Source organism: Arachis ipaensis, chromosome B5 (assembly GCF_059453495.1).
Source record: "Arachis ipaensis isolate K30076 ecotype BB chromosome B5, ASM5945349v1, whole genome shotgun sequence".
Lineage (NCBI taxonomy): Eukaryota > Viridiplantae > Streptophyta > Magnoliopsida > Fabales > Fabaceae > Arachis > Arachis ipaensis.
The window spans coordinates 148,941,744-148,961,197 of NC_142440.1; the positions used below are offsets into that span (position 1 = coordinate 148,941,744).

Below are 19,454 nucleotides of genomic sequence, written 5' to 3' on the forward strand. Positions count from 1 at the left end.
TTTATCGACAGCTAAGACATCCATAATCATTTTTACTAACTGTCAAACTGTTCGTAAAAAAATGTGGTGAGAATATCATTGGTAAAACTAAAATTTGACAAATTTAACTAATAATCCGAAACGTCAGTAAAATAAATTAGTTTTGTGGTCGAAGAATTGAAAATTTTGGGTATTGTCATTGCTCTCTTACTTCAAGAATTTGTCTACAAATGCTTAATTATATATTGATATGGGAAAACATAATTACCTTTTACATTTATTAATTAAACACTCATTTAAGGTAATAAAAGTTTAATTAAATGAAAATATAAAAAAAATTAGATGAATAATGTATCAAAATGGAAGTCATGAAAAGTTCACTTCTAGCTTGACACATTTGCAAGCAACCGAAAAAGCTCCATCAATAATAAGTCGTATAAATCATGTTACGATTTACAAATGTCTACATATAAAAATACAGTAGATTCCTTATTGTAACAACAAATAATTTTCACAAATAAGAATAGCCAATGTGTTAGTACCATAATTTAGGTAACAAAAAAATTATTTTAGTTTTTTATTCATAGTATTCTTGAAGATCTTTAATGAGAGTTTACACTTTACACTGTACCCGCCCTTATTAGACATTTCATTTGTAATTTTTCTTTTTAGCCAACCTATTTATATGTAATCTTGTCTTTGAATAATAATTAATAAGTCAAGGTGGTTGATTTACAGCAATGCGACTATGCAAGATTTTATTCAATGATATAGATTTTTCTTTAGAAATCTTAGAAATTGGTAGTATAGAGGTGCTTTGACATTTTTGAAGGATAAGAATAATAACACATGAGAAAATCTGTTACTTCGTGACTATTGCCAAAATCACCAAGTATGATTCATTTACAGAGCTTAAGACATTTGTTGTATTATTCAATCATCTAAAAAAAAATGGATTTGAAGATGGCATACTCTCTGACGCAAGCAGCTTCAATATTAAAATACTATGTCAAAATTTACTCCAACTCCCTAAGGAAATCGACATTATCCACAAAAACCTGTACATTAGAGTCAAGACAGGCAAAAACCAAGTCAGTTAGAAATGCATAATTTCCAGAAATGCTGCTGAAAGTCTACAGACAGAGAACCATACCGTTTTCCAACCATCAGGGTCCAAGCATGCAGTTATTTTTGTTCCGATGCCAGGTACCGGTCCAGGTTCCCGGGTGATCTTTCCACCAGCAAGTTTGATTGCTTCTGCAGTTCTGTACACATCATCTGTGCCTATTGCAATCTGTAAAGAAACAGATATGAGAAATGTATCAGGAATTAACAGACATAAAACTTTTAATAGAGAATCAAACACAAGTTAGCAAGCATTTTAGTGGGAAAAAAACAAAAAGACTTGTACAAGAGAAGTTCACACTTCTATTGAAAACCCCACAAACTTAGAGATGTCAAATAAACATTTATATGCACTATGATAGATCATGCCTAATAAAGAATTATGACTCCTCATATACAAGCTCTACTTCCAGTCATTTATTCAAAAAAGAAAAAGCCTTTCTTGATAACTGCAGCAATGAAATCTTCTTCAGAAGACTAACAATATCAATAATCAGAAAGGATGGGAGCTTATGTCTACCTGGGCATAACCATCTCCTTTATCATATTCTGTGACTCCGTAGTTGTATGTCAACTCCAGAACAGCATTTTCATCTTCTGGGCCATAACCCATGATCGCTATGGTATACTGCCAAAAAGGGAAGAAGAGAAGCCATTTAAATATCAGAGTGAAGCAAACACAGAACAGGTTGATTCCAGAGCAAGATTGAACCTTAGAACAGCCTAGCATTCAAAAGCACAATAAGTTAATCTTTGAATAAGTTAATCTTTCTCACCAAGACAAAACAAAGATTATTAAATAAAACTTAAAAGCAGGATGACAGGGGTACATATTCATCATAATAAAGGACGATAAAATATTCTCAATGCAAGGTGCTCTCCTGTTAGGTGAGAACTCACCGGCAGATTACTTTACTGACCTTGTCATCCTATCTTTTACAGGTAATTTTGAAGGACAACAGCGAACAAAGAAAGTTGCATTATCATCTAAAAGCAATTAAACCACAAATAAAATGTTCTAGAGAAGACCCAGTTTAACTTTAGTATCTTGTATCACTATTGCTCAAGCTTAATTGTTCCATATGATATGGTAAGGCATTAAAAGCCCCATAGTTGGTGTAAACTCAAAACATGTACTAATTATGAAAAAAGGATCTCAATGCCAAAATTATAATCTAAAGAATGCATGGTACCTGGCATTCTGGATTATCTCGTGTATAAAGTAGCTGCATACCACAAGCCTAATGGCAAGCAATAACATATATAAGTAATTGATCCAAAAAGAAAATAAGATAGAAGACTATAAACCAACATGAATTGCATTGACCCCTACCTTCTCATAAAATTCGATGGATCGATTAAGATCACCCACTCGAAGCATTACTCGGCATAAAGGTTCATGAGAGAGAACCCTTTCTAGAAGTTCAAATTTATAACCATCAGGATCTTCAATGAATGCAATTATGGAGCATCCTCCTTCGACAGGACCGGGCTCTCTAATTATTTTTCCATCCTTATTATCTCTTACAATGTCCACTATGCTTGAAATCTAGTAACAAATGAGATGACATCATCATATAGATTGGCCAAAAGACAATAGAGAGGATAATCAAATTATTAATCAAAACAATCTCCATTTCCAAGAGAATACAGGTTGGGAGGGCAAAGATGTTTATAAAAATCACAGCACATGGTAGTTGACACAAAAGTTAGGCAAACTTACATCACCAAAAGAAACACCAAAATGGCCAAATCCATTTCCAATGTCATACTCATCAATCCCATAATCTGAAACAGAAACCAAGGAATATGAGCACTAACTGAAGGTTATCAACTGATGAAGCATGTAACTAGAATTGGCTTCAGAAAGTAAAACCATGAATCTTACTGTATGTCAGTTCAATAACAAAGCTTTCATCTTCAGGTCCATAGCCAAGAAAGGCATTAGCACATCTAAGCTCCGGCAAGTCGCGAATTCTGAGAACCGACATCCCCAAGCACTCTGTATAAAATCTGAAATCACCAGGAAGATTGTTTTCCCATGAGAAATAATATACTAGTATCCATAAATACAATGCTACTAGGTAGTGCAATCAACTTAGGTTTACAACGTACTTTATGGTCCTTTCCAAGTCCCCAACACGATATACAACATGAAGCATTCTTCGGTTGTCATGCTTGACCCAATCCATCACGTTTTCCTCTGTGGCACTACCTTGAGACAAGTCCTCAGATGCAATCTCTCGCATTGAGTTACCATCTTTCCTCAATAACCTCCTTGGTTTCGTGCAAAAACTATGGTGCTCTGGAACAGCTGCATAATATATCAACCCAGGAAAAAAATATATTATTCGTCTAATATACATTAGGATCTTGCTAAGAAAAATTCACATTGAAAAGAAGGGCTTTTGAAAATTTCAATACATTGTATACGTCAAACACTTCAAAACTTTCCATTTAGCATGCTTTTTAATTAAATCCCTCAAATAATAACAATAAATGGAAAAAATTTTCGCTCATCAAATGAAATGAGACACAACATTATTTAGCCAATCATGAAATCTCAGAATTACGATATTATTATTGCAAATTGCAAATATAGCAAGTTAGTTCAGTTGGATACTTCTGGGGGCAACCATGAAGCAGCACAAGAATCCAGAAGCGGCAAGTCCTTTGTTTCCTGCCAATTCCCTCACCCCGTTCCACTCCTTCAACACCGCCCCAGCCCCCGTCGCACTCGGAGACAGCGACGACGAAGATGAGGATGAATCCGCCTCCTCCACCGAATCCGCACAAGAATTCTCGCAAGAATCGCTCGAAAGTTCCTCCTCCGGCGCCTTCTTATTCTTCTTTTTCTTCCTCTGCTCCTTCATCTTCATCCCCATCAGGTCTCTGTACCCTATCGCCGATATCTTATGCAGCGCCGGAAAATCGGAGACGTCGGCGACCATGGCTCCGATGTTCATGACGCCGTGGAACATCCCGGAGGGACGGCGAATCTGAAACGCGCTGAAGCAAGGCACTCCGGCGCCGCCAGAGAGGACGTTCCCGATGAAGAAAGTGACGGTGCCGATGAGGTGATCGCGGAATGTTCCAACGGCGTAAATGGCAACAGAGACGGCGGAAGTGTCGCCGGAGAGAAACTCCGGCGTGACGCGGAAGAGGAACTTGTCGTTCCAAGTAGGGTTTTGACCGCCAAGACTATCGAGTCTGGTTCGTAGCTTGGTTGAGGGATCGATCCACGTGAGAGCGTAGGTTTGGAGCTTCCGAAGCGGAGAAGAAGGTGGTTGGAGTCCCTGTGCGGAGATCAAGTTGATCTCCAATACTCGCTCCTCTTCCTGCATCGGCATTCTCTCTCTTAGGGTTTCATTCTTTTTCTTTGTTTCTTGATGGAGTGAGAAAGAAGGGACGGTTATGATGATTGTTGTGGAAGATACATTATTGTGGATTGTGAAGTTGCCGCCGCCGGCACCGCCGCGACGCCGCAGTTGTTGTTGCTAGCGGACGTCGACGGCGACCGGTGATTTCAGAGGAAATTGCAGAGAAAAAGGTGAGAGAAAGAGAATCGGAAAGGAACGGAGGTTGAAGAAAAAGCGCGCCAAAATAAAAAAGAGGATGCGAGTAACGGGTGTGAGTTCAGAGTACCACCATGTCATTCCCAAAATCGCTATTTTATCTCAATAATAATAATAATTAACTAATTACCACTTATGTATTAAATGGCAATGTAAACCTAAATTATATTATTTAAATTAACGTTTATAATTTGATCTATATGACATTTTTAATTATATATTTATTATCACTAATATTACAGTTGTTCAAAACAATAATTAATTAAGAAATGTAAAATATATAAAATAAAATAATTTAATCTATTTTATCAAATATTTGTGTTCCATATTTAAGAACGTTGATTTGGTTTGAGAAAACTAATCCCATATATTAATATTTAGTTAATTTTATCAAATAAATCTAATTCTTTTAGTATCAAATTAGTTTTGTTGAGTCTAGAATTAATTTTAGTATATGATAGCTTTTTTATTGGGTTAAAAGTTTAATAAGTATGTTAACGAGTTTATTAGGGATACATACCCAAAATAAGAAAACACACAAGCCCAACATTGTATAGCATCAGCAACCATTCTAACATCAAAGTTTCAGTCCAATGTAAATGATGAGATAAATCATAATCATGATACGAAGAGAGAAGGTTATGCAAATCATGGTATGATCAAGGAAGAAAAAGTAAATTGGACACTTGGCATCTTCAAGAAAAATGAGAGACAGCACAAGGATACAAGGACAACAATAACACTGCACAAAGAATAGCAAATAAAGGAACAAAATAAAATGCAGTGTAATAATAAAGACAACAGAAGTAGTGGAACAAATTGATGTTCCCCCCAAATGAACGAGAGAAAACGAGCGAGAGCGAGAGTGAAAAACAAAGAGCGCGAGCGAACGAGGAGGGGCATGAATGGGTTGAGGTGAGAGGTAGAAATAAGAATAGATACGTCAATAATCATCAAGTTCCATGGTCACATAATCATTAGCCACAAGGAGGGATAGAATAGATGAAACAAGAAGATTGGAAGCTATCATAGTTTTTGATTGTGGATGATGGCTCATGGCGGTGAACTAAAAATTTGTCATAAAGTTATAACGAATGGTGTTGTTAATAATAGTAAAAATGGCAGATTACTTAAAAAATATATAGAAAAATTATAAATATAATAAATTATAAAATTTATTTATATAGATAATTTTTTAGTCATAAAGTATCTAATTAATGTAGTAAATATAATAGTAAATTTAGTAAATAAATATAACATCAAATTCAAATCATAATTTAAAAATTATAAAGAAGCCATAAAACAGAAGATATAAAACATAAAAATTATAAACCATTTAAATTCAAATTCACATTAAATTCATCCAAATTAACATGATTATTATCGTGTCCCTCTGTTTTTTCATTATCCTCTGACTTAGTATCATTAAATTGAATCTCCCCTTCTTATTCTTCTTCATCTTCAAATTCTGATTTTTCTTTTTCTTCCATAATTATTATCTTTTTTTTTTTTTTGAAGCCTTAGACCCATTTGGTCCACTCTTTGCATCACCCCTTGCAGTTGTAGGTTCTTTTTTTTTTTCTATTTTATTATCTTCTCCTAGTATTTATCGTAGGCTCATGTCCTCCATTGCTTCAAACACAAGGTTTCAGCTCAAAGTTTTGTCATCTTAATGAACCAAATCAGCATCATCATCCACATTATCATCATCTCGAAAGATGGCAGTCCCAATTTCTCCAACTAACCACTCATTACACTCATTAATGTCATTGAGTGCAATAGGGTCAACTTCATCTTTAAGATTGTACCTCTCGATGAATTGTTGGTTATACTTTATGAAGACCAAACTCTCCATCCTTTCATGACCAAGCCTAATTTTTTTTAGTATGAATATGCTCAAATATACTCCAATTGCGCTCACATCCTGAACCACTACAAGTCAAGCTCAAGATCTTGATAACAAAGTCTCGCATGTTTGGAGTTTCATGTCCATATGTCCGCTACCAAAATGCTATAAATTAAAATAAATTTGTCTAAGATTTTAATCGAGCAAAATTTATAAAGCTTTGTAAAATTTATAACAATTTTACTGGGTGAAATCTTTTTCCTCTGGAATTTTGCAAAATCTGATCTAAAAAGTCCATAGACGGCCTTGTATAGTACTTGCTCCTCCAATATCTTCTGTTGCACACCTTGATTTGACACCAATCTTGTGATGCACTCAAACCACCCCTTTGTAACTTCTAAATCTAGCCCAATGCGAAGGTTATTATAAAACAATTCGGGATTTAGAAAATGACCAGCTGCATGCAATGGAAGATGAAGTTGGCAATTTCATCTGTTGTCAATGATTTTAAAAACATCATTGTACTTGCTCTCATCATTAAGAAATGTTTCATGATGCATTCATTTGCCTTCTCTATTGCTTCATAAATATATCACATTGGTGATTTCTTCTCCCCATCAACAAGTCTAAGCACCCGAACAAAAGTGTCCATGATCTTAAGGGTGTACTTGACATGATTTCAAAAAGAGGGCATGATAACAATCTTTGTTGCCTCCCTCCTCTTTGCCTCCTTTGACAACTTATTCTTTGTCCATTCATCCAAGGTGAACATTCTTCTCATATTTCCTTTCTCCTTATAAAGCCTTTTCAAAAAGAGAAATAAAGTGGCAACTCGGGTGACTGCATGCCTTACCAACTCCTTGCCATTTGTGAAGTGCCTCAACATAAACAATGTGCTAGAGTGACTAGAAGTGAATCTAACCAAAGGAATAGCTCTTTCTATAGTTTTATGAATTAATGGTAGCTTCCCAATGTCCTCAAGCATCAAATCCAAACAGTGGGCAACACAAGGGGTCCAAAACCAATTTGGTCTTTTCTCCATAAGCAACTTACCGATAAGAACATAATTGCTCCCATTATTAGTTACAACTTGAACAACGTTTTGCTCACCAATTTTCTCCACATCATCAAAAAGCTTAAATAATTTCTCACCAGTCTTCACATAATCAAAAGCATCAATAGAATTCAAAAACATTGTCCCAGCTGGAGAGTTTACAAGAAAATTAATAATCCTCCTTTGCCTTTTATCTGTCCAAGCATCTGACATAATAGAGCAGCCATACTTTTTCTATTATTCTTTATGACCCTTCAACAATTCTTTGGTGTATTCCAACTCCTCATTAAGCAGCGGAATCCTTAGAGTATGATATCTGAGAGCAAATAAATTGGGACCAAAGCTTCCAACAGCCCACAACATATCTTGAAAATTCTTCAACTTTACTGGGATCGATGGAATCCTAGCTTGGTAGAACCACCGTGCTATGTATCGATGAACTCTACGAACTGCTTTCTTATTACATGCTTCTTTGATGTTCTGCTGCCTCAATTTATCTCTTTTATTTCTTGCAATGGCAGTTTCAGGTCTTCTAACAAACAAGTCCATTGGACTTCTCATACTAGTTGCACTCCTCTAGCACTACTTGCACCCCTCTAGCTATGCCATTAGAGTTGGATTATGAGGTTCATCAATCTTTTGAGCATCTTCCTCTGAGAATTCGAACCCCAAACTCTCTAAATCAAGTTTCTTAGCATCGACACTCTGTTCTTTGATGCTTTCCGGTGTGACACTTTGTCTTTCTCGATTTTTTTCTGACTGTAATACTCCCATAATTCAGTAACAACATCCTTTGGGACCATTTTACATCCAACAACGTTTTCAGGCTTGATCATTAAGTACTCTTTTACCCGTGTAATGTCTCTTTTCATAATTTTTCACAAACATACAGTGTCATTGGTATTTTCTTCTTCTACAATACTAATATATTTTCAACTGGGTCAATTCTATTAGAATGGACAGGAGCTGTGGGACCAACAAGGACAGTGCCAGCAGCAGAACCAGCAGAGGCAGGGGTAGGAGCATTAGAATAAAAAACTTTTCTAGAAGTGGACATAGTGAACTGAATGGAAAAAAATTGGAAGAGGAGAGGTTTAACACTAATTATTGATAATGTCTATAAAAAATGGGTAGTAAAAAGAGAGAAAAGAAAAAAAATAGGATCAGAGAAGTTGAAACAAGATGTACGAAACAGAGAAGGAACTGTGGTTAGCAGTGGTAGCAAGGAGTGGCTATGGTGATGAGCAGTAGTGATGATCGGTGCCACTAGCGGCGGCGGCGGTGACGAGCAGTGGAGCAATGAGCGGTGGTGATGGGTGGCGCAAAGAGCAGCATCGCAGAGAGTATCGTAGAGAATAGAGACAGAGAGAATTTTGTTGAAGATGAGGCAGAGGAGGGAGTTTTTGAATGAGAGGCTGATTATTAGAGTTAGTGGTTAGTGGGATCACTTAGATTTCCTAAATTACCCAAAACATCCTCAAATTTTTTGGAAAATCTGAAAAATTCTGCAATTTCTGACATTTAAGTTGCGTTCTGCCATGGCGCTACTGTAATTGCGGCCGCCATGGTGCCCCCGTGAAAACCTCAATGCGGCACCCACTATATGGTGGCAGGGCCAAAACCTGCCATGCCATATCTTTATGGTGCCACCATAACCGCAATTTCAAAACACTAGAAGCAATTAAAAATTTCAAGAATCTTGAGATGAAATCTCACTCAATGTTTGTCAATAATTTATCTAAGAATGTTACTATGGAGTGGCTGTGGGAGATTTTTAGCAACGAGAAAAGGTAGTTGATGTGTTTCTTTCAAGAAAAAACAGGATAAAGACTCAGATAAGATTTGCATTTAGAAACCATGCCCAACGTGCGACACAAAACTTGCATGGACGGGTTGTGGATAACTATACACTTTGTGTCACTGAAGCCAAATATAGAAGATATAGACAACATGAAGGAAGTGGGATGGATCAAAACCGAACTCAACAAAGAGAGGTATTCCAACAAGTAATAAGGGAGAACAAAAATGAAGGGGCGAAAGTAGTAAAACATCACCAGAATCAGCGGTTTAGAACGTTCAAGAATGTATTGGTGGGATATGAGGAGCCAAAGGAGGATGAAATGAATAATTTGGAGAACTTCAGCAAGAAAGAACCAGTGATGTTAAGGGTAATGAAAGGGAGGGTGGACCCGGTAATGATAGAAAAGCTAAAGAAGAGTATTATTGGGAAATCTATTTTTCTATCTAACTATGAGGAAATAACTCCCAATCTCTTCAAAACTTAGTATACTTTGTCTGAAGTTAAAAGATTGGGGTCCTTTAAGTTGGTCTAGTGTTTGAAACGGAAGAAAGTATAAAAGAAGCTTTGTACTCCCCGCTCCTTTTGAACCATTTTGGAGAGATAAGGCCTTGGGTGAAAGAAGAAACAAATAGATCTAGAAGGGTTTGGATTAACATACATGGAATGCCCTTACATGGTTGGTCTGAAGAGAATTTTCTTAAGATTGTTGATGTTTGGGGGACGGTGATTAAATTAGATTTGAAGATCATTCAAAGTGAGGACCTTTCATTGGTCAAGGCCCTGGTTGACACAACATGGTCTCCATACATCCAGGATAGGGTTATGTTGGAATTGGAAGGTAATAAGTTTAAGATTTTTTGTTAATGAATCTGGAAAAGATCTCAACCTTGAAAAAAAATTGGTGAACATGCATGAAGCGGCGAAAATCGTTGAGATAGACACGGCGGTGGAGGGTGGCTCCGATGACAGTGTGAACACTCTGAACTTGAATGGGAGCGTTGGCATTGGTGACGTGGACGCTAATAGTGGAAAAAACAAACATAATGGTGAGAAGGAAGTGATAATTAGTTATGTCGAGGTAGTGATGTATCGAGAAGAAGAATGTAAGGAAGAGAGGGTGAATACCTAAATATGCAGTTAATGGAGGATTTGAAATACAATGAGGACTCATTTCAATAAGGTGTAGGTGCTTGTTTGATAATAGAAATTCAGAAGAAATAATTAATGAAACAAAAATGGGCATGAAGAACGGCCCAAAGGAAGGTGAGGACAAAGGAAGATATGACCATGCAAAACACCTCACATATAGACTTGGGCTCTCAATCAAATTCAGTACCTGATTTTTCTCCTGGATTTGAGGATATTGTTAAAAGAAATATCTCAAGTCCATTAATAAGAAAAAGAGGAAAGCCCAATTGAAAAGAAGAGCCATCAACAAATTAAAACTAAAAAAGAAAGCCCTTTATGAAAGAGCAAGAGAGAAAAAAATTAATCTCAAAAAGAGAATACAGGAAGCATAAAAAATAGGGGTCTCTCAAACCGTAAAAGAAAGAAAAAAGAGGAATAAGGGTGATATCACAGGAAAACATAAAATTAGAGATTGCTCAAAGAAGAAGAAAGATGCAGTCAATCTAATTGAAGCCAGCGAAAGTGATAGTGAAGAGAGTATTTCAGAGAGTGAAGCTACGGAGACATAGAGGCTTGGAACGCAGCTAAACTTGGTATGTTCTGATGATGAAGAGGTTGTAAACTACATCAGAATCCACCAAAAAGAAGGCAATGTATTAGAAGAAATCAGTTTTTCAACAAGAACTAGAGGAAAAAAATCTAGAGCAAGGGCTTAGGTAAGAGCTTCAAACTTGTACCAATAATTTTATGTTGGAATTGTAGAGGGTTGGGGAGTAAGGAAAAGTTAGGTGCGGTTAAGAAGTTAATAAGAAAATGTGATCCTTGGTTTGTTGGTTTAGTGGAGACAAAAATTGATTCTTTTATAGTTAATTTGGTGAAAAAAATATGGGGTAATACTGATTTTGATTAGGATTATGTGGGAGCTGATGGAGGTGGTGAGGGACTACTGTACATATGGGACAAGAAATTGCTAGATGTGTATAGAAGAGATAAAGGTTATAGATGGATTTGCATTGGTGGATGCTTAAGACAACATAGATGTGAGTTTGCTTTTGCGGTGGTCTATGGTGAGCATTCAGTTAAAGGAAGGAGAGTGATTTGGGATGATTTAATGAATCTGAAAAATAATCTGATGTTTTTGTTTATTGTTGTAGGAGACTTTAATGAGGTATTAGGTGTGGAGGAATGAAGCAGTAGCAATGGTAGCGTGGTGGGTATGAAGGAATTTGGGGACTAGATCAATAACATGGGTTTGGTGGACCTTCCCCTTCCAGGAAGAAAATATACTTGGAGGAAAAGAAGCCAAGCCAGAAGACTTGATAAAGTTTGTGTGGATCCCATTTGACTACATAAGATTTCAGATTCTCGGATTGAGGTTGTTGAATGTTCAAAGTCTGACCATGTCCCTTTATGTTTGATGGCAGAGAAGCAGAATTGGGGGCCAAGACCATTTTGCTCCCTGGATGTGTAGTTCTCCAATCCAAATTTTATCCTGATGGTAATCAGTGGCTAAGAGAAGGGGGTTGAATCTTAGCCCCCTTTTTGCTTGATAATACTTGCTGACCTTCGAAACCAAGTTTGGAAACTTTTTGTCCTTTTATCTCGTAGTTAGACACGAGATTTTTTCTTTTGTCTCGTCCCCAACCACGAGACTTTTCTTTTTGTCTCGTCACTTGGCACGAGATATTTTCTATTTTTGCTCCTAAGCAGTAGAAACAGAAATGGAGTAGAAAGGAGAGAAAATTACACCCAGATATATCCTGGTTCAGCTGCTAAGTGCAGTGCAGCCTACATCCAGTCTCCATCATAAACATGATGGAATTTCACTATAATCTTCCTGATTACAATCTGTAAAGTGCTAACCCAACTTACAAGGGGATTCCCACAGAATCATGAAACACAACATAGATGAACAAAGGAACTCTATGGACATCTATGGCTTTTTCTTTTAATTTTACACTCTCTGCCTTTTTCCGCTCTATGGCTTTTTCATACAAACCTCACTGTTTGCCTTTTTCCATGAGACTCAAGACATGACAAAATTAAACAGAAAAATACTAAATAGAATACATTGAAGAAGAAGAAAATCTGTAAGCTTAGGTAGCTCTGAGAATCCTGTGCCTTGCACTCTCACTGCTTACTTCTAACTCCTTGCTCCAAACAGTGGTTGTTCTCTCTTTTTATAGAAGAGGGAAGCCTCCACACTTGAAGCCAAAACCCAAGCCAACTTCTTCTTTCTTCAAGAAACAGATCCGGTTCGGCCACACAGAGAGAGAAGAGATAACCATGCAATAACCAACATGCAATTACCTCTAGTCCTTCCTTGGTCATCACTCTTCATCAATCCGAGCTCTCCATCCTTGGCTTGCTCTCCAAGATGGATTTCTAGACCTTGATGCTTCATGATGATGATGACTTCATCTGCTTCAATCTTTGCCTCTACCATCACTTCGCCACTCTAGCTACTTCCTGTGGTGGTTGAGCAAAATCAAAGACAAGTCACGCCTCCAAGAGTCTCTTCCTTGCTGGCCGGATCTTCTTCCTTCTTTTTGAGCATGATGAGCTCGAGAATACTTCACCAAATTTAACCATATTTGGTGAAATCTCAGCCATAGCACACTTTTATTTTGTTATGTTTTCTTGCCATCATTGAGATGGTCTTGTAGCTTGCTCTTTCTTCAATTTGGTAGCTAAGTTTTACTTTCATGGTTTCCTGTGTAATAACCGAAGAAGAGAAGCAAAGATGAGAAAGAGGAGAGAGAAATTTGAACACTAGCTAATGGGTAATGATAAAGTGAAATTAAAGTCCAACTTCCCTTACATAAGGTAGCGTGTAGAGTTACTGAACCCATCAAATCAATTTCTCTCTCTCACATTTATGTTTCCAATGCTAACAAATTAAATTTGAAATCCAGCCAAAGTAAAGAAATGGGATCCGTGGGAAAGCATGAGGCAAATGATAACATTTGCTTTCCTGATGGATTTTGGATCAAGCATTAGTTCTTGTAGCATCAAAATTAATTTGGGCTTGTAGTAATAATAGCTTCAATTTGGCCCAAATAAAACACAACATTGTTTCAGCCACTATGATCATAATTAGATTAATATCAAGGCTGAGTGTTCATAGGCATATTGGGCTTGCACCAGAATTTCATTTTCGGCCCAATATTAAAAACCTGCAACAAAATTATTAATCAATATATATTAAATGGGAATCAAATTAATAATTTTGTAATTAATTACTTTTAATAATGTTTAGTCATCACAAATATTAATTTAGAGTTTTTCAAACTCATCAATCTCCCCCTTGATGACAAACACTATTAAAATTGAAATGGAAAGAGATTTAAAGATTGAGTAAAGAATACTCCCTTTGAATTTGAATTTCTCCCCCTTTCAAATTGTCACATGGCTCCCCCTTAATATATGTCATTTTTACCAAGGGAAGCACTAACCTGTAACAGTTTAATCAAGCTTCAAGTAACAATGTTATTTAGCATTTTTATTACATGATGCTAGATGCTTGATTTATGAGCAGATTTGAATGATATACAAAACTCATTTGTTATTAATAAATTGATTTTCTGCTCAAACAACAACCAAAAATCTTTTGAAAATCAATTGTTGTTTAAAATATTTTCCAATCAAATCAGAGCAACATAGTTATGGTAGGAAAATATTTTTAACCACATCATGATCACAGCAATTTTCAACATTTATTTCCACACTCAATGCTTAAAGGAACTGCCAAAAATAAAGTATTCTACAAACATATTTATCAAGATGAATCAGAATATTCCTAATCTATTGATAGCAAGCATAGCATATTCATCAAGATAAACTATCACAAGAATCAATTAACAACCAGGCAGCCATAATATCAAAAACAAATGCATTGCCAAAACATCATAAGTAGCAGCAGTCACAATGAAGCAAATGCAGTTTCAATATTATCAACATGTTTTATCAAACATCAAAATATATCTTTTTAACAAGGGTGATCATGAATTTTCAGCTGAAAATTTCATCCCCTGTTTCCCTTGTTTTTCAGATTTCAATTTTCAGCTTTTCTCCCCCTTTTGTCATCAAAGGGGCACCTGCAAGAAATGATTATCATAGAAAATAGAGTATGCAAAATATATCCCAAAACATAATCAAAAAGTGTCATCAGAGTATCATATAGTTATGCAACTGTCAGTCTCCAACCTAACAAAATAAAGTAACTAATTGAGTCAAAGTGTGCCAATATCAAACAGTAAACAGAAATTTAATCATCCGAGAGATTAAAATCCAAGTCCTCTGCCTCTGCTTCACTACCAACTTCATCAACAAGGCTCTCCAGCATTAGGCTAACTCGCTCCTTACATTTCTTCCAGGCCGACTCATTTTCATATGACAACTTGCGAGCAGATTTATGAAACTGAACCATGAGGTCGGACATGTTGGAGAATTCTGTGAGAACATTTCTGAAGGATTCGGCAGCCTTGGAGGATTTTGGCCTACTTTCGAAATCATCATCAGAAGCCATAGACTTCTTCCCCTTTTTTGTAGCGCCGCCTCCTTTAATCATAGAGACCTTGTTCTCTACATCCTCATTTGTTAAGTCTACCTTAAAGTACTCAAAGATGCATGTGAGAAACATTCCATAAAGTAAATTAGCCTTTTTTGTACTCTTTACAGATTCCCACATATGTCTAATCATGAGATAGCTAAATGAAATAGATGATGAAGTAACAAGAGCAAAAATTATGAGGCAATCAGATACAGTTACCCTGTTATGAGAACCACTTTGTGGGGTGAGGATGTGAGTTATGATGCGGTGCAGCAGGGAGTTGGTTGGACCCAAAGCCTTGTGAGTAGGAACTGTTCCATCCAGGCCAGACAGATTTTCACAGATTTGATGAAGAACTTGCTTGTATGCAACCCCAACATGTGAATCCCATTTATCACTCATGTAAACCTTCGGCCCTTCATCAATATAACCAAGGGCAGAAGCAACGGTCTCAGTATTCAGAGTAATGTGCACACGTTTCACGTAGGAGTGAAGGCTGCCATCAATATATCTCAGATTCGCATAAAACTGTCTTACCAACCCTGGGTAAACCATTTTGTGAATAAGGAGCAATGGTGACCATTTGAGACTATCAAATAGGGGCTGTAGATTGATTCCTTTGGAGGCCAGAGATTCGAGATTCACTAAGTAAGAGGGGCACAGATGTCGCTTTTCTAAAATCTCTTTGTGGAATTCATAGAAAGCACACGTAGAGAACCTTGAAGGATCAAAATGTGAGTGTGGTTTGTGAAACTTATTCTTGAAATCCATTGAACCAAGGTTCGTGGGTTCTCTGGTCTCATGAAGCACGAAACCCTTGGCCTTTTGAGAGCTCTTTTCGGATGCATGGGGAGTGGATCTCTTCAGTGGTGAAGGTGGTGGAGACGGAATGGGTGATGTGTGAGACTCTTCTTCTTCTTCCACGGGACCTTTTCCTTTCTTCTTTCTTGAAGAGGTTTTCGTGGCAATGACCTTCCTTCTCATGGTGTCGGTTTGCTTTGAGGGAGGTGAGGGTGATGATGATGATGTAGAGTGAATATGGATGTGAGTATGAGATTGTGGAGTGGACGGTTTTTGAGAGAATAGGATCCTTTCACTTTTCCTGGGGGCAGTTTTCTTTTTCATGGTTGGGAGAGTGGAGAAGTTGAATATGAAAGGGTGAGGAGGGCCGAAAGATGTGAGGGAGAAGGGAGGTTAGTGGTGCAATAAATGTGGAGTGGAGAGAGATAGTGGAGGGAGTTATGAACCATTAATGGCGCGGTTATTAACCAGGGAAGTTTTTCAAAAACTGAAAAAGGGAGTTTCCTTGAATCAAGGGATTAGTTGAAAGGAAAGATTTGATTTGACAACATGCTTCTTCCAACAAGATTTGATAAGACAACTAAGGAATTTTGTGATTTTATTTTTCAAAAAAAATGAGGAACTAACAAAACTATCATGGTGGGGTCAAAAGATATTTGGTGGGACCCATGAAACTTAAATTCTGCGTTGCCTCCCCCTTAATTGTAGCTCTTCCATCATGCCCTCATTTTTATCTCGTCCAAACCTACGAGACAAAACTGAACAGAGTCAAATATTCACAAGTTATCAATAGAGCTTAAATCAAACATTCCCAAACTTTTTCTCAATGTACAGAATCTATCTTCACAGAGGGGTTTTGTAAAAATATCAGCAATTTGGTCTTCAGATTTTACAAATTGAATATCAATAGTACCCTTTTGCACATGTTCTCTAATAAAATGATATTTTATCTCAATGTGCTTAGTTCTTGAGTGCAGAACATGATTTTTTGAAATATTTATGGCACTCATGTTATCACAGAACAAGGGTATACTATTGATCTTTAATTTGTAATCCTCTAATTGGGTTTTTAACCAAATTAATTGAGAGTAACATGCAGATGCGGAAATGTATTCTGCTCCAGCTGTGGATAAAGTCACTGTGGCTTGCTTCTTGCTTGACCACATGTTGAGTGAGCTTCCAAGGAAGCAACACATGCCTGATGTGCTTCGTCTATCCACTCTATCTCCTGCATAATTTGCATCACAAAACCCTACTGCACAAAAATCTTCAGATTTAGGATACCATAATCCAAAATTGCAAGTCCCCTTAATGTATCTAATGATGCGTTTAATGGCCGTAAGATGGGATTCCTTTGGGTGAGATTGAAACCTTGAGCATACACCCACACTTTGGGCAATATCCGGTCTAGAGGAGGTAAGGTACATTAATGAACCTATCATTCCTCTATACCTTGTTTCATCCACATCTTGACCATCATCATCCTTTTCAAGTTTTGTGTTGGGATGCATTAGTATACCCATTGGTTTGGAATTTTCTAGGCCAAATTTTTTGATAAGTTCTTTTGCATACTTTCCTTAGTGAATAAAAGTACCACTAGGAGTTTGTTTGATTTGTAGGCCAAGAAAGAAATTAAGCTCTCCCATTAAACTCATTTTAAACTCACTAGTCATAAGTTTTCCAAACTCTTCACACAAGGATACATTGGCCGATCCAAAAACAATGTCATCAACATAAACTTGAACAAGGAGTATATCATCATTAGATGCTTTAATAAATAAAGTAGTGTCGGTGGTACCCCTTTGAAACTGGTTTTCCAACAAGAAGGCACTAAACCTTTCATACCAAGCTCTTGGAGCTTGTCTAAGACCATAAAGAGCTTTCGATAGTTTGAAAACATGATTTGGAAACTCTTTATATTCAAAACTGGGGGGTTGAGCCACATACACTTCTCTATCAATAAAGCCATTAAGAAAAGCACATTTAACATCCATTTGAAACATTTTGAAACCTTTATGGGAAGCATAGGCAAGAAGTAACCTAATTGCTTCCATTCTAGCTACTGGAGCAAAAGACTCATCAAAATCTATACCCTTTTCTTGATCGTAACCTTGGGCCACTAATCTAGCCTTGTTACGAACAACTTGTCCATCCTCACCAAGTTTATTTTTAAACACCCACTTAGTACCCGTAACTTTCTTACCATCCGGATGAGGTACTAGTGTCCAAACCTCATTCTTGTCGAATTGAGCAAGCTCTTCTTGCATTGCTTTGATCCAAGATGGATCTTCAAGAGTTTGTTTGACATTGTTGGTCTCCATTTGTGACAAGAAGGCAAAATTGCTTGGTTCGGATTGCCTTTTGGTGGAGGATCTTGTTGTTACTCCTTGAGAGGGATCACCAATTATGAAGTCATGAGGATAACCCCTCATAGACTTCCATTCTCTGGGCTTTCTAAGTGGTGTTGAGCTTTGATGAGCTTCTGGTGGTCTCACTGTCTCAGTTTCTCGTGTCTGTTCAGGAGATAAAATGGAATTATCTCCTCCAATCTGACGAGACAAAACTGGACTGGCAGATTCATCGTTTTGAGCAGATTTGGGATTTTCTTCTCTTGTTCCAGCCTCTTCACTATCTGAATCATTATCTATCACAGCACTGGGAATTAAGTTAGAATCACAAAAAGTAACGTGTATGGATTCCTCTATGGTTCTATGCTCTTTGAGATAAATTCTATAGGCCTTGCTTGTGGTGGAATATTCAACAAACATTCCTTCATAGGATTTTGGATCAAACTTTCCAAGGTTTTCTTTATTGTTAAGTACAAAGCATTTGCATCCAAAAACATGAAAGTACTTAAGATTTGGAGGGGTTCCTTTCCATAGCTCATAAGGGGTTTTCTTCAACCCTTTTCTAATGATTGTCCTATTCAAAATGTAACAAGCTGTATTTACAGCTTCAGCCCATAAAAATTTAGGAATCTCATTTTCACAAAGCATAGCCCTAGTCATCTCTTGAAGGCTTCTATTCCTTCTCTCAACCACCCCATTTTGTTGGGGGGTTCTTGGGCATGAAAAGTTATGAGAAATTCCTAAGTCATCACAGAATTTTTCAAAATTTTAGTTTTTAAATTCTCTTCCATGATCACTTCTTAAATGGGCAATTTTTAAATCCTTTTCATTTTGGATTTTCTTGCAAAGAGTGGAGAAGGCATGGAAAGCATCATTTTTATGAGCAAGGAAAAGTACCCAACCAAATCTAGAGTAATCATCTACCACCACAAGACCATAGTGTTTACCTCCTAAACTTTGAGTTCTTGTTGGTCCAAAAAGATCAATATGTAACATCTCTAATGGCCTTTTCGTTGAGATTCCATCTTTAGGTTTAAAAGAGGATTTTACTTGTTTGCCCAATTGGCAAGAATCACAAGTAAGATCCTTATCAAATTTGATATTTGGAATTCCTCTAACCAGATTTTTCTTAACTAGCTTAGAAATTTGGTACATGCTTGCATGACCCAACTTTCTATGCCATAGCCATTTTTCAGAATCAAAAGATGTAAAGCATATCACATTTTGTTCTTTTAGGTCCTCAAG

The 19,454-nt window shown here is 36.9% G+C and overlaps 1 protein-coding gene and 1 pseudogene across 1 annotated transcript; both read right to left on the bottom strand.

Annotated features, from left to right (window-relative positions):
• Positions 1-829: 829 nt before the first annotated feature.
• On the bottom strand, positions 830-4,772 carry LOC107644408 (putative lactoylglutathione lyase, chloroplastic). Its single transcript, XM_016348251.3, has 9 exons — positions 3,728-4,772; positions 3,220-3,418; positions 2,993-3,117; positions 2,828-2,892; positions 2,438-2,653; positions 2,298-2,345; positions 1,625-1,732; positions 1,133-1,273; positions 830-1,037 (listed from the first exon to the last, which is right to left on the bottom strand). The coding sequence occupies exons 1-9, from the start codon at positions 4,452-4,454 to the stop codon at positions 996-998; spliced, it is 1,671 nt and encodes a 556-aa protein (XP_016203737.1). The 5' UTR covers positions 4,455-4,772; the 3' UTR covers positions 830-995.
• Positions 4,773-6,348: 1,576 nt separating this feature from the next.
• LOC148566184 (uncharacterized) lies at positions 6,349-8,128 on the bottom strand (annotated as a pseudogene).
• Positions 8,129-19,454: the final 11,326 nt, after the last annotated feature.

What these genes read in the sequence shown, in the direction of transcription:
- LOC107644408 (XM_016348251.3), bottom strand. Translation starts at nt 4,454, where the DNA reads ATGCCGATGCAGGAAGAGGAGCGAGTATTGGAGATCAACTTGATCTCC. An exon ending in CTTCATGGTTGCCCCCAGAA is followed by an intron (nt 3,419 to 3,727) that starts GTATCCAACTGA and finishes TATATTATGCAG; the next exon opens with CTGTTCCAGAGCACCATAGT. An exon ending in AAGGAGATGGTTATGCCCAG is followed by an intron (nt 1,274 to 1,624) that starts GTAGACATAAGC and finishes GTTTCTTTACAG; the next exon opens with ATTGCAATAGGCACAGATGA.